Genomic DNA, 13,692 nt, shown 5'->3' with positions numbered 1-13,692 from the left:
CTCTAAGAAGTTGAGAGGTATGGCACTTATTCAACTTAATGTGAATGAAAGGCAGAATATCTCTTCACTCAGCCCCCACTCCAAAAAAAAACATATATACAAATCTTACACTTTGGAGACATAAAGAAGTTGTGGAGTGGGAGGCAGGGGTCTCTCAACCTACATACTAAAGATAACACTATTTTGTAAAGTAAAAACCTGCCTTGGAGACAAAAGCAGATCCTGACTGCATACTTGTACTTAGGTATGTCAATCATCCTGCTGAGATTCAGCCACCCCTGAATCATCTGACCCACATTTGAGCATGAGCAATGAACAGGATGCAAAAATACAAATAAAGCAAAACTAAATATCTAGTAGCATACGAGTGCCTACATATTTGATAAAAACTAACCTCAGATTCCATCTCATGCTATAGAAAACCTTTAAAAAGATAATCAACTGGTTAAATTTCAATGTTTGCTAAGCCATTTTCAATAACATTTAACACTTCATGACTGGTGTAATTTTGCAGAATAAAAAATGCTAGAAAAGTACACACTTGCATATAATACTTCACACTAACTCCTTTAGGAGACTTTAGTCCTGAGTTCTGCAGAGCCCTCAGAAGAACAAAGTTCATTGCCCCTCTTTGAAGACAAAGCTGCTAGCTAATCCCAGGTGCATTAAAAGCCCACCTGAACCACTGCTTATTCTTTATTCTTTACATTGTTATGACCACCGTTGGTTTTAGAAACACACTGGATGATCAGTTTTAAGCTTATCTTTCATCGCCTCTGGATCCCTTTGCGAGCTCTACACAGCTGCCATATCTCAAAAAATATGCATTATCATCACGTACAATTTGCCATCGTCAAGAAGATGCAGTATACATCGAGTCATCAATGTTTACAATTCTTACCTGTCCCTGTGTGTATCCCAGCATTGGCTGCATCACTGCCACTCTCTTCCTATACTGTAGTGCATTCAATGCGCAGTAATACTGCAAGGAAGCCTGGTGCTGCCGTTTTCTTGCACTTGCTACTTCAGCGACAACCTCTGCCTTTAACTGAAAAGGTACACAAATAAAATGGGCAATTGTAATTAGAGGTATTCTTGCATGCAAACAGAATGTATCAGTAGTTAATTAAAAAACATTATTTCTGAAACAATGCATGCTGCATTACATGTTTAAAATCCATTCCCAAAAGAACACAATTTTTGTATAGATGAACAAATATTTCATTTGGAGGAAGAAGCACAGCAGCAAGGTGTCAGCGTGGTCACTGTACTTTATATCATCTATAAAAAGACCAGACAAATAAACAAACTATTCAGTTACTAATTCAAGATTGCACAGATCAAAGATACTAGCAGCAATCATAAGTTTTATAAAGTATAAACTGAAAGTTTTAAAAGTTCATATGTGGTTATGCCATAAAGTTTAACAATGTTATCCCATTAGTAAAATCACTGATGTGGCATGCAAATAAAAAAAAAAAAAACATCTTTTCCTAGGTTGCTAGTTGCAATGGCAGTGGCGGCTGGTGATTTCAAATCAAAGGGGGAATGCAGGAGACAACTGAATGGTGGGGCCAATGGGAAGGGGTGTGGCCAACTAGAAAGGGGCACAGCTATGCTCAAACCCACAACTGGAATACGCTGCCCTGGGTGCCAAACCATCATTATGAGAGTCCAATCAAGACAAAATTGAAGTGTAGAAGAAAAACAAATATTTCAATGCATTGGCTACATGACAGCTCATTTAATATCCAGAGGGAAATGGTGTGGTGCTGCGGTAGCGCTGTTGCCTGACAGTAAGACGTTGCCCTGTTCGATTCTCAGCTAGAGCATCTTCTGTCTAGAGACATGTGTGAATGGGCGTACCTTCGTTGAAGGTTGCGCGTCAGGGCTGGCAACTTGGCACATAACAATCTACTGCCAATCATTAGTGGACTGGAGTTCCGCTGTGGCGACCCCTAACCAGGAAAAGTCAAAAGACACAACAACAACAACAACATGGAAACAAAAAGGTTGTGAGGCATGAAAAAATAAATTCCTTTTTAAATACATTACTGGAATGCCAGTCAAAATCAAGTATAAAAAAAACACGCAGCACTCAGCTCAAACCACTTCTCCTTGCACTGCAGTTCTAATTAGAATTTATATTCAGCTTTATAGTACCAAGTAACATACTGAAAGTAGCAATCTCTGTGATACCCCCACTTGTAAAAATGTTTCTTATCCGGAAAAGACCTGCTGCCCGACAACAACTATCTACTTGTTTCATGGGGAAAACATGATCAAAGTAAAAAATGAACAACAAACAAGAAACAAGTTTAAGATAAATTGCTTAAAGGATTACTGCACAGGTTATGGACCACACATGATAGATTGGCATTCTGTTTAGTTTACGGGTAAAGCCTGCAATGATGACTGCAAGTCTCCAACAAATGTAATCAGCTTCTGAAAACACTGTAATCCTGCCCCTTTATTACAAATACGGTCATATACATTTCAATACCAAAGGCTTATATGTTATCTAGTTATGTAAATATTCTCTGCATGGCAACAACAAAAAGGCTTTCAATGTTGGTAATTCTTTAACAGTATGCTTACTTGCATCTTACAATCTCCGACAAGCTTACATGATGGTCATTACAGTATTGCTACTTAAATACAGAGCAACAGGGCAATGCAACAGCATGCATTTTCTGAATAATGAGAAGCAAAAAACAGTAGTATAAAAATATGACAGCAAAACCAGAACATTCTGCAAAATCAAGGACAGATGAAAAGCCACTGTTGTACTTGTGTCTACCTTGGATGGGGGAATACTCTGCACACTTACACTGCATAATTGCTCCTTGCCTTGCTTGGACACATCCAGAGTCACTACAAGTATGACACAATTTTAAATGTCTCTGGCTGACGGTGATGGCTCTGACACATTTGTCATACCTCTCAACCTCAGAGCAAGAAATCTGGACAAAGCCATACATAGAAGTGGGACAAAGGCCCAAAAATAAGGACAATTTTTAAATATTGCTCTTATAAACTTAGAGGGCGGTGACGGTGGTGCAGTGGTTAGTGTTGTCGCCTCACAGCAACAGGTCTTTTGGTTTGATCCTCAGCTGGGGTGCCTTCTGTGCAGAGTCTGCATGTCCTCCCTGTGGTCGAGTGGGTTTCCTCCGGGTGCTCCGGTTTCCTCCCACATCCCAAAGACATACTGTAGGTGGACTGGACACTAAATTGGCCGAGGCATGAGTGCGTGCATGTGTGTGCCTTCTGTGGAAGGTTGGGCGACGGGCTGGCAACTCGACACCGTAAAACTCTATTGCCAATCATGAGCAGACATGTGATCCACAGAAACTGCACACAGTATGCCTGTCTCTATTACTGCACTATTTCCTTTATTTTCTAGACAACTATGTATACATAAACTTTTGCCATGTATCTCTGTAATTACCAAACATTAACATTTTCCTGGGCCAACACTGAAATTGTTTGTCATTTCTGATCAGTCTTAAACCCCACTCAACAAATGTAAAAGTCTCTCATATCCAGGTTTTCTTCCCAAAATTAGATCTGCTCAAGGGTTCATATACAGTACTAAATAACCAAAGGGTGTACTATAAACTCTTTCCACTAAGACTACAAGGTCCAATTACCTCCTTTGCTGAATAAGGCAACTGCTCCTTATCGTAAATTTTTGTAATTTTTTTTAAAGTCCAGGTGATGGCTCAGAAACGAGAACTACGGTCTCAGATGTCAACTAATACACAAACTCGTCAGCCATGCCAAAGCTCTATCTTTTCAACTCAACTACAAGAGCAGCTTTACCGTAAAAATTAAAAAAATAATAAAGCGACAAAATTCAAGATGGTGAATATATTTCACTCTAAATTAGGCCTTGATAGCTGCAGCTTACAGACTATTTCTAGGAATGCCCACAAATAATGCATACGGTAGCTTCTACAGTAACAAAGGCAGGCATTTGAGGCCAGTTGTAACTTGCAAATTAATGTAAATGCTATGCCTTGACACTGTTAACTTGTTGAGCTAATTAAATTATTTCAATACCCGCAAAAACAAAATGCCTCCTGACAAGAATAAAAATGAAATTTGTTGCTTTCAAAAAACTTAAGCGAAGTGGAAACTAACTGGGGAAACGCTTTGTAGTCTCTACTTACACATCCTACTATATTACTGATTACCAACATGATCTTTAATCAGTAACGGAAAGACAACTGTCCTTAATTTAAGCAACGCCACACAGTGAAACATGATACGAAAGTAGTGCCATGGACACAAACAAACCAGGTCTGTTACTTGTCAAGTTATTTCTTAACTTTGTTTTATTTAAATCTGTTTCAGTTGCGGGGCGTAATGCACAAATAAAAGTACAAAAATTCCACATACGGCCAAACAGTACTGGTCAGATACCTATTTGCTCACCCCACACAGCTGTACCACCACGACGCTTTAATCTGGGGCAGACTGTAAATAAAGCCAACAAGCTTCTGGATGTGCGTGTTTCAACACTTTGTCAACTTCTTGATAGCTACAGAAGTGATCAATTGCACAGAAGCACTTACAGCTGTTTTCAAGCCTATCGACATGTTCTGAAGCTCAATATCCCATGGAGCGAGCAATATGTATGACAGCTGCAACTACCTCTTCTGTTCAACAGATCCAAGAACTACAGTGTCAGGCAATGGCTGTTCAGTCCCCTATTCCTTCTCAACAGAGCTAATTGTAATCCCCTTCACTTACCCCCCCAAACATACGCAGGTACACTGTTTTAGCTTCCAGTCGTACATCAAAAGAAAACACATCAGGGCGATAACCCAAATACTGAACCTTTAAAAAGGACTCTCGAGATCCATACTTTCCAATGATACACAAACGTAAGACAATCCGTGTACAGCCTCCTGACCCAGGAAACCAGTCGACCCGGAACACACACACAACTACCTGAATTGATCCTCTGACACATCTTCACTAGAAAGAAAAATTAATCCTCTGCTTCTCAATACTCGACTTGTGCTTCCTGACCCAGAAAAATCGTTGTACTCCATTCGACCCGGGAACAGAAATGAATCATTGGTGCCAAAATGTGCATCATGCCAGTTCCTGTTTCTTAGTGCTGGAATTTGAATGCAAGCACAGACTGCAGACCTTGCAGTCCGATCTCTTACAACCACATATACTTCTGGGGCTTCAGACAGAAGAAGCACTTCGGTGCGAAAGTGCTTACATTATTGTCTGTGATTGTTTTTTATATTAAAAAGTGTGCCACAAAAAAAGTGTGCCACAGCCTTGTCTCTGGGATTCCTTGGTTTTTCACTTAAGAATATTGCTTTATACAAACACCTGTATAACTGCGTTGCCATACCTGACAGGAGCAAAATAAGCTCCTCAAGGAAGAGCAAACCTGCCTGGTGGACAACTGCCATTAACAGGCTTTACAATACAAGGAAGAAATTGCTATCTAAGAGTAAGAGGGACTAAGCCCTAAACTGGAAAAACTCCCTCATCAGCTTAAACCAGCAAATAAAACTTTTTGTGAAGTCCTCCAAAGCACACCATGAAACGAAATTAGCTTCCTCAACTAAAGACAACCATGAGGCATTCTTTAGTTCCATCCATAACCTGAAAGGATAGGCCCAGATTTGTGCCAAACTGACAGTTAATGATACCACACATACTGAGCCTGTGGACATAGCTAACCTGTTGGCCGACAGGTTCTGTGAAAACTTCACTCTCCTGTCCTCGCCACATATAACCTATGACATCCCTGCCACCTGTCCCCTACCTTGTATCTCTGAAGAGCAGATCATTAATGCCCTCTCTAAGGCCAGGAACACAGCATCTACAGGACCTGATAACATCCCTGCCTCTGTCCTACATGGGCTCCAACAAGAATTAGCAACACCATTGGGTACTCTTTTCAATCACAGTCTAAGTACTGGCTTCGTCCCAGATGAATGGAAAATGGCCACCGTTATTTCCTTACACAAAGGCAGTGCTTCCACTGACCCCAGGAACTATAGACCTATTAGCCTGACTAGCCTTATCTGCAAGGCCATGGAATGAATCATCATGGACCTTATCAACAAAGATATAGGTAATCTCCAAACACTTGATCCTACTCAGTTTGGATTTATCAAAGGGAGATCATGACTATTAAACCTGGTGGACAAGTCCCTGGACGAGAGAAAATCTGTGCATACAGCCTACCTAGTCTTAGCCAAGGCATTTGACACTATCCTCCACTCAGGCATCATTGACAAACTCACCCAGCTAGGTATCAACCCTTATATCACTAACTGGCTCACTGATAGAACTCATATATTCGAAACAGGGTAATTCACCTCCATCAGCAGACCTGTAACTAGTGTTGTTCCACAGGGATCAGTCCTGGACCTCTACTGTTTGGAATTTATTTCTCTGAAGTACAAGCAAAAACTAAAGGCCTTTGGCTGACAAAGTTTGCTGATGATTGCAAACTGGGAGTGGTCACAGAATCTCCAAATGATGTCAACAACCTACAAGAGGATGTTACACAAATGATTGGTGCCAAAGTCATGGCCTTAAACTCAATGCAAAAAATGTATTATTATCCCTTTCAGTAAAGAATAGAGCCATGAAATCCACCACGAAGTATAAAACTCTTTATTCACCACAAATAAAACGAACAAGCGCTTTCACATACACCGAGTATGCTTCATCAGGTTTCAGTAAAGGCGATATTCCTGTTAACTACCACATCAATAGTAACACCTTAAGTACGCACTCAGTGGTGACAGACATGGGCACACAGGTTGACAGCAACCTCACCTTTGACCACCGTGTCTCCACAGTGGTAAGGAGGGCATTCTATATTGCTCATGTCAATTGCCTCTCGAATAAAAATAAGTTATAACCTCCCTGTACTCTTCTTTCATTAGGCCAATAATTGAGTACAATGGCCCTTTTGCTATGTACCTTTCCAAGCCCCTGCAGCAATTGGAGAGACCACAAATGTTCCTCACAAGGAAAATTCCTGGTCTTCAGCATCTATCCTATATGGATTGTTTGAAATTACTGTCATTTTATTATGTTTCATACAGACTACTCAGAGACAATCTCTGCCTTGCATACAAGGCAATCTCTGACCCTGCTTTACTGGAAATGCTGCATGTCCACAATTCAAATGGTACATGGGTTACTCGCTCTAAAGACCTTAACTTGGTATGTGACATTAATAGAACCTGCATGAGGGACAGATTTGTCTCCCAGAGGTCACCACACCTTTGGAACAGACTCCCATTTCATGTCAAACAGAGCACCTCATTGGCTCTCTTTAAACGCAGTCTGGACGATTGGATGGGTAACCATAAATTCACCTCAGGAATTACACGTATGTCCCTCTTGGACAGGGCAATAGGTGCTGATCGTGGAAATAAGGGTAGAACTTGACTAAGCTTGATTAGGGTCATTAGCCTAGTAACTTCCTATGATTCTATAATCCTATCTGTATGTCTACTGTCTATGTCTGCTGCCAACTTTAATGTCAGCTTTAACAAAGTGGGAATAAACCCCTATGTCACTTGCTGGATTGCCAACTGGCTCACAAATAGGATGCAGATAATCAAAGCAGGGGAAGTTACCTCCACAAAGAGACCAGTCACCAGTGCAGTTCCCCAGGGTTCTGTGTTGGGAAAACTCCTGTTTGACATCTACTTTTCTGAAATAAAAGCCAATACCAAAGGGCTATGGCTGACTAAATTCACAGATGAATGTAAGCTAGAAGCAGTCACTTAATTCCCAAATGACTTGGCCATTCTGCAGAAAGGACTTTCTCAAATAACTGGTGCCAAAATCATGGTCTGAAACAAAATGTCAAAAAATGCATTATTGTATCCTTTGGTAAATCATCTACTCCAGGGAGCTAACAGATTGACAATACTCCCTTAAATGATGACTCAGTGATTTGGGATTTGGGAACATAATGGGATAGCAACCTAACTTTTGAGCAACATGTCTATTGTTACAAGAAAGTCCTTCTATATTGCACAAAAGGGGATCTTGGCTAGGCTTAAAATGTCCCACAAGGGCAGCTAACCTAGTACTTACATATGAACCTATGTGAACTCTTCTGTATCAACTGTGCATTAATTATTATTCTTTGCTACTGTGGCCATGTTTGGCCCAGGCTATGATTGGAAGGTGTCCACAGACCAGTCCACCTACCATGTTTACAAATGTAAAATGAAACAAAATACAACTCTAACACAGGCTTATTAAAGCTGAAGAATATCTCATTTATGCACAAATCATATATTTTTAAAACAACTTTTTGAACAGAAGTGATGGTTTCATTCACAATGTTACACATCTTCCTTCTTTTTCCTACTAGGCATCATTAATTGCCATACAAATAAAAGTGAAATTAGGTAATGCTGTCCAAAATCGTGTCCTTGTGGCCCCAAAGTTATGTGCTAAACCTGGTACCAGGGTCACTTGTGTCACATATGAGAATTTGCCATATGTAGTATTACATCCTTACTTTTTCCTGTGATATGAGAAGAAAGCATTACACAAAAATTGGCAAGGAGAGATGGAACTCAAAGCACATCAAATATAGAACCATTTAAGCTGGTGTGATTATCCTAGAAGACAGTGAATTGAAGAGCTGAATAATTGTCTGTGATTGACTGTAGACTCCCAGAAATGCAGATATGCCTGACAGAAGCTGTTTACTTTTAAATCCGTTTGTTACAGTGGACAGTGCCTCAAGAATAAATGACTGAACAGATTATTACTTCAACTCACAGAACCAGAAGACAGGTCAAAGAAATTTATAGTTACGATATTAACACAACTGCCATTGTCTGACTTCAGAGAAGCACTTACACAAAAGAGAATATTTTGTCAAAAAATATCCTGGAATACATTCGCCGTGGTTGGAGATACAGGAATTACATGGCATTATGCAGAGTGTTGGCACCTCTAAATGGTAGTCTGTATACCAAACCACATACATGAAATGTTACACTCATTAAAGAAAATACAGGCCTGTATAAGTTGCATTCTCCATCTGCTTGTTCAATACTGACTCACAGGTGATGTTTTGAATGATCTGCTGCAGAAAAGCAGATGCACATTAGTAAGTGAGCTGCATACTGCATACTGTGATATATACTGCTCAGACTGTATGCAAGTCTGCATTGGGTCTACTCAGGCTAAATGCACCTGCCACACATCAGTCACATGCTTTTAGTCTGGACTGCATATCAAGATTTTGTACATTATCTAGTATGTATACTGTCTTCAAATTTAAAGTTTGCATGTATAACAGCATATGAGTGAAAGAACACACTTTAGACTGACCTTACATTTTGCTAATTTTGTCTCTGCAGTGTATCTACAGAACTGTACCACTGAAGTCATGAAAGAGTTTAGAACCTATTCACTCATTCTTTCACTTTCTGATACAAATTTACACCATTCACTATTACAGGAAGCCAAAGCCCACCCCTGTATTTAATGGGTGTAAAGCAGACAGTAAGTCCTAGACATGAGGGACACAGGTGTATCATTACATATGTATACACACACACACACAGAAACACACAGACACACACAGACACACACAGACACACACAGACACACACAGACACCCACAGACACACACAGACACACACAGACACACACAGACACACACAGACACACACAGACACACACAGACACACACAGACACACACAGACACACAGACACACACAGACAGACACGGAGAGGTCACTGACTGTACCATAGGGCAGGGGGAATACTGCTAGGTACCACAAATTCAGACTTAGCATATATGCCCCTACAGCTGCTCTAACAGTCAGCTGTCCTACAGTCCAATGAATGTAGTTACACAGCAAGTATTGCATCATACCTGTCAACTGGACAGATTTTTGCAAAATGTCCAGATTTTTGGCACATATTTTTGGCCTGGTCCTCATAAAATTTGTGATTTTCTGGAAAATCAATGGGATGACCTCAGGAATGAAGTTACTAAATAATGACATACATTTGAGTTTCAGACTTCAAATCCTTCAGAAAATGTATGTTAAAACAAAACCTGTTACACTAGCAACTTTCGATATAAAGCGATATTTAAAATATGTCCCTGTGTTTGGGCCTTTGTCCTCCCATTTTTGTCGGGCTTTGTCCAGATTTCTTGTGCTAAGAGGCTGAGAGGTATGTTACATCATGTTTTGTTTTTTCCTCATAGCATGATCAATCGAAACCTAGTTAACTTGTACTGTACACTTCTTCCCACAATTAAGGAAGTGTCGAGTTAGTGTACATAAGTGAGAGGTCGCCAAGTGCAAGGGTGTGCCCCCCCCCCCCATTTTTTCTCTTTTTATTGTACTTTCCAGTTATAAGTCATGATTTAAAAAAATCTGATGAAATGTAATGTGCTACAGTGACTTAACTTTTTTATAGGTAAAACCCAATAATCTCACAATTGCGAGAATCTCAGTTACAATCCTTGGAATTAGAACAAGGAATCACCCACTTGCTCCTATTCCTACTACATTTTCTCTTTATTACTAATGTTTAGTATAACACAATACTCAATTAATCTGTACATTCTTCTCACATCTTTCGACACAGTAATATTTCCCACGGTTCCCTCAATAATCACAGCAGTAGCAATTTACGCTCAGGACAAGATATAGCAATAAGCAGCAACCACTCTATGCAAGCTTCAAAACTTGGGAATGCATCCTGCTCTTAGCATAAACTGCTTTGGATTCTGGGAGATACTGTTTTTCATATTAAGACTTCTTAGTTACCCATTTTTAATATTCTCACTTCCAGTAAATCCAGGTTCTTCCAGCCGGCCATGCACACTTCTCTGCAACTTGCTTATTGTCCGCAGTTTATACTAACCCATACTCTTCTACCCTACTTCATCAATTTCTCTTACTTCCTAGCCAAAGTTATCAGTCACCACACTCTCTCTTCCTTCGTCATCCCTGCTTCTCTGTCGTATCCTTATATAATTAAGAAACTCATAGCTTAACCTTCTAATTCCCTTTTTGCAGGACCACACTATCGCTACTGGTTTTAGTGTGGGTGCAATTTCTCACATAAACTAATTCTTTGTATCGGCTTTTTCAATATATTTTGTAAAATGTTCAGTGCAAAAAAAGCAGTTTGGTTCAAATCAGAGTCTAACTAAATGAACAGAATTAGAGATAACATATGAAGGAGTTTAATAGTTAAATCTTAGATAGCTAGATAGCAAGTGCAACACTGAAGAAGTTTATCAGCTTTTGCAGACAGCATGTTAAGCAACAGGATAATATGGGAAAAGTTTAGCAATACACTGAGGATGAGAGTAATGGATATTATTTTAACTATTGTACTGACTGATATTACAAGGTAAAACGAATCTAAAGCCAAGACTAGTGTATGAAAAAAAGAATATAAGATGATGCTTTACTGTTGTGTGGTAAATGACTCCAGTGTTTAAGAGAAACTACAATGGGGAAGTCTGTAGGAAGCAGTTACATTTAGTTCACATTTGTAAATGACCGAGCAGGGATTTTCTGATGAAGTTTGGTGAGGACTGGGAACAAGTATTTCTAGAGATAAGACTATAGTACTGGTCTAGTTTTTAAGAAAGCCCATTCTGTAGTGTGCATGACAAACTGGAGCCTTGAAACACAGAGGCAGTACACAGTTTACTGTTGCTTTTAGTTTACTGAAGTAGAGGAAAGAAATAATTCTTAATTATTTACACAATGTGACTGCAAGAAGCTATACAGCATGTAGTGATGGCAAGGTGTTAGCTGTTTCAGATAAGTGATAACAATGTGTTTACTCATCTACGTAATTTCTAAAGTAACAGAACATGTACTTGCACATCGTTTTTGAAGTTTACTGGCAGTGGTATTACTACAAAGAAGCATTAAAGGGAGATAGTGTTCTAATTTTGGGAGTAACTTTTTTATTACTTCTTTTTGAACATTTTACATAAGGCAGGTGGCAAATTTATAGTTACATCTGATTTGGCTTATGCAATTGGAGACGACTGTTTCTGAGTAATAAATGAAAGAAAGGCTTTAATCAGGGTAACCGTCAAGGTATTTACAGTTTTATTGTTCTAAGGATGCAACATACAATAGTGTTTGTTTTACTTGGCTTATGATTAGCTTATGGAAACAAAACTGGTACATAACATGATAAATTGGAGTTACAGATGTTTTGTAGGTTATTACTGTTTTTCTTGAAGCCGGCAAAATGAGGTCACTGGCACAGAGGATTACTTCATAATAAGGGGGACCTATAGGTGGTGACTAATGAAAAATGAAATAGTACAAGTCCTAATATACATCCCTGTGGAACTTTTGAGGTTAAGAATATCAACTATTAATGTTTAATTTTATCTGCCTGTTATTGAGGTACTTTTTGAACCACCTGATTGCTTATTTTTTCAAAGCCTATGTTTTTCAAATTCTTATACCATCAGATTATGACTGACAAGATTAAAGGCTAAATTTAAGGCAGCAGAACTGTTCCTGAAAGTAGACCTTTATACAAGTAATTAAAATGTAATCAGCTGTTGAGTGCAGTGATGTCATAATATTAAAGAACAGAGAGCAACCATATCAGGCATTTTTAGGATGTTGTTAAACTGTACATACGATAAAATCTGAGTGTACATTAATTCTTTCCAACTTTTTCTGAGTGAAGGTTGACTGCGCATAAGACAATATTAGTCTAAAATGGGTCTATATCACTATCCAAAACTGATTTAATCGAACAGCACTGTGCATCGAACTGCCATTCATCGAGGTATTCATAGTGAGATTGTGGTACAGTGAAGATCGGAAAATTTGCCATTTCCTCAATGTAGTGTGATCTGGGAGTTGGTATATATAATTAGCAGGGGGGGGGTCACAAGAGTGACTTCGATAAATGGCATTTTCAATGTAAATGCTGTTCAATTACAGCCCTTTTCGATTTCGTAATATAGACCTGTCCAATACGGTAGAATCACTAACTTTAGTTACAGGATCATGACTGAGGTCTTCCACTCAACAGAAATGAGGCTGTGGCCTCTAAGCTGATTTTCTTTTTGTTCAAATTTGACAAAACACTTTTTCAGTATCTCAGAACATAATGAAAGGTACCACATCTCAGTTATGTAGTAACCTCATGTGCATTTTAGCACACAACAAAAACACCCAAACAATGAAGTTACAATGGACTTTTAAAGTAAAAAAATAAGTGCTTCTTCCTTACTACTAAAAGACATCATCAGAATGTTACAATCAATGGGATCGCTGGCTAGATGGGTGGGATCATTAGCTAGGCTACAAATGGTCCCCCTGGATCAACAACTGAGTATGAACCTGTGAACCAAATGCTCAGTTTCAATATGTTGAGATCAGCAAATCACACACAACCTATCAACAAATCATAAAAATTACAGTTCTGAAGCTCTCTGCTTCAAGATAAATTTAAAGTTAACACAGCCACTTAAGCTTGGGAAATAATTTGCTTTAAGCCAAAGTTGCCATCAAAGCTCTTTAATTTTAGTGCCAAAGCTACCACCTCTCATTTCTCTAGCAACATGACCTAGCACAAAGAAAGAAAATCTGTAATTTGAACAAACAGCTTAATGTTTAAATAAAGCACTATTTTTGTTTTTAGTCCCGCGG

At 39.1% G+C, this 13,692-nt stretch overlaps 1 protein-coding gene across 1 annotated transcript in view; it reads right to left on the bottom strand.

Moving 5' to 3' along the window:
* The window catches only part of APPL2 (adaptor protein, phosphotyrosine interacting with PH domain and leucine zipper 2), a 1,154,621-nt gene that overhangs the window by 509,869 nt on the left and 631,060 nt on the right, over window positions 1-13,692 (bottom strand). The window contains exon 8 of the mRNA XM_044087826.1: window positions 902-1,048. Coding sequence (XP_043943761.1) covers window positions 902-1,048 — 147 coding nt within the window. The remainder of the gene's footprint in view (window positions 1-901; window positions 1,049-13,692) is intronic.

This window comes from Protopterus annectens, chromosome 11.part0, assembly GCF_019279795.1.
Source record: "Protopterus annectens isolate FY-2018-M chromosome 11.part0, PAN1.0, whole genome shotgun sequence".
Lineage (NCBI taxonomy): Eukaryota > Metazoa > Chordata > Ceratodontiformes > Protopteridae > Protopterus > Protopterus annectens.
The sequence above is the reverse complement of the archived record's forward strand: the minus strand, read 5'-3'. Positions and strand labels throughout refer to the sequence as shown.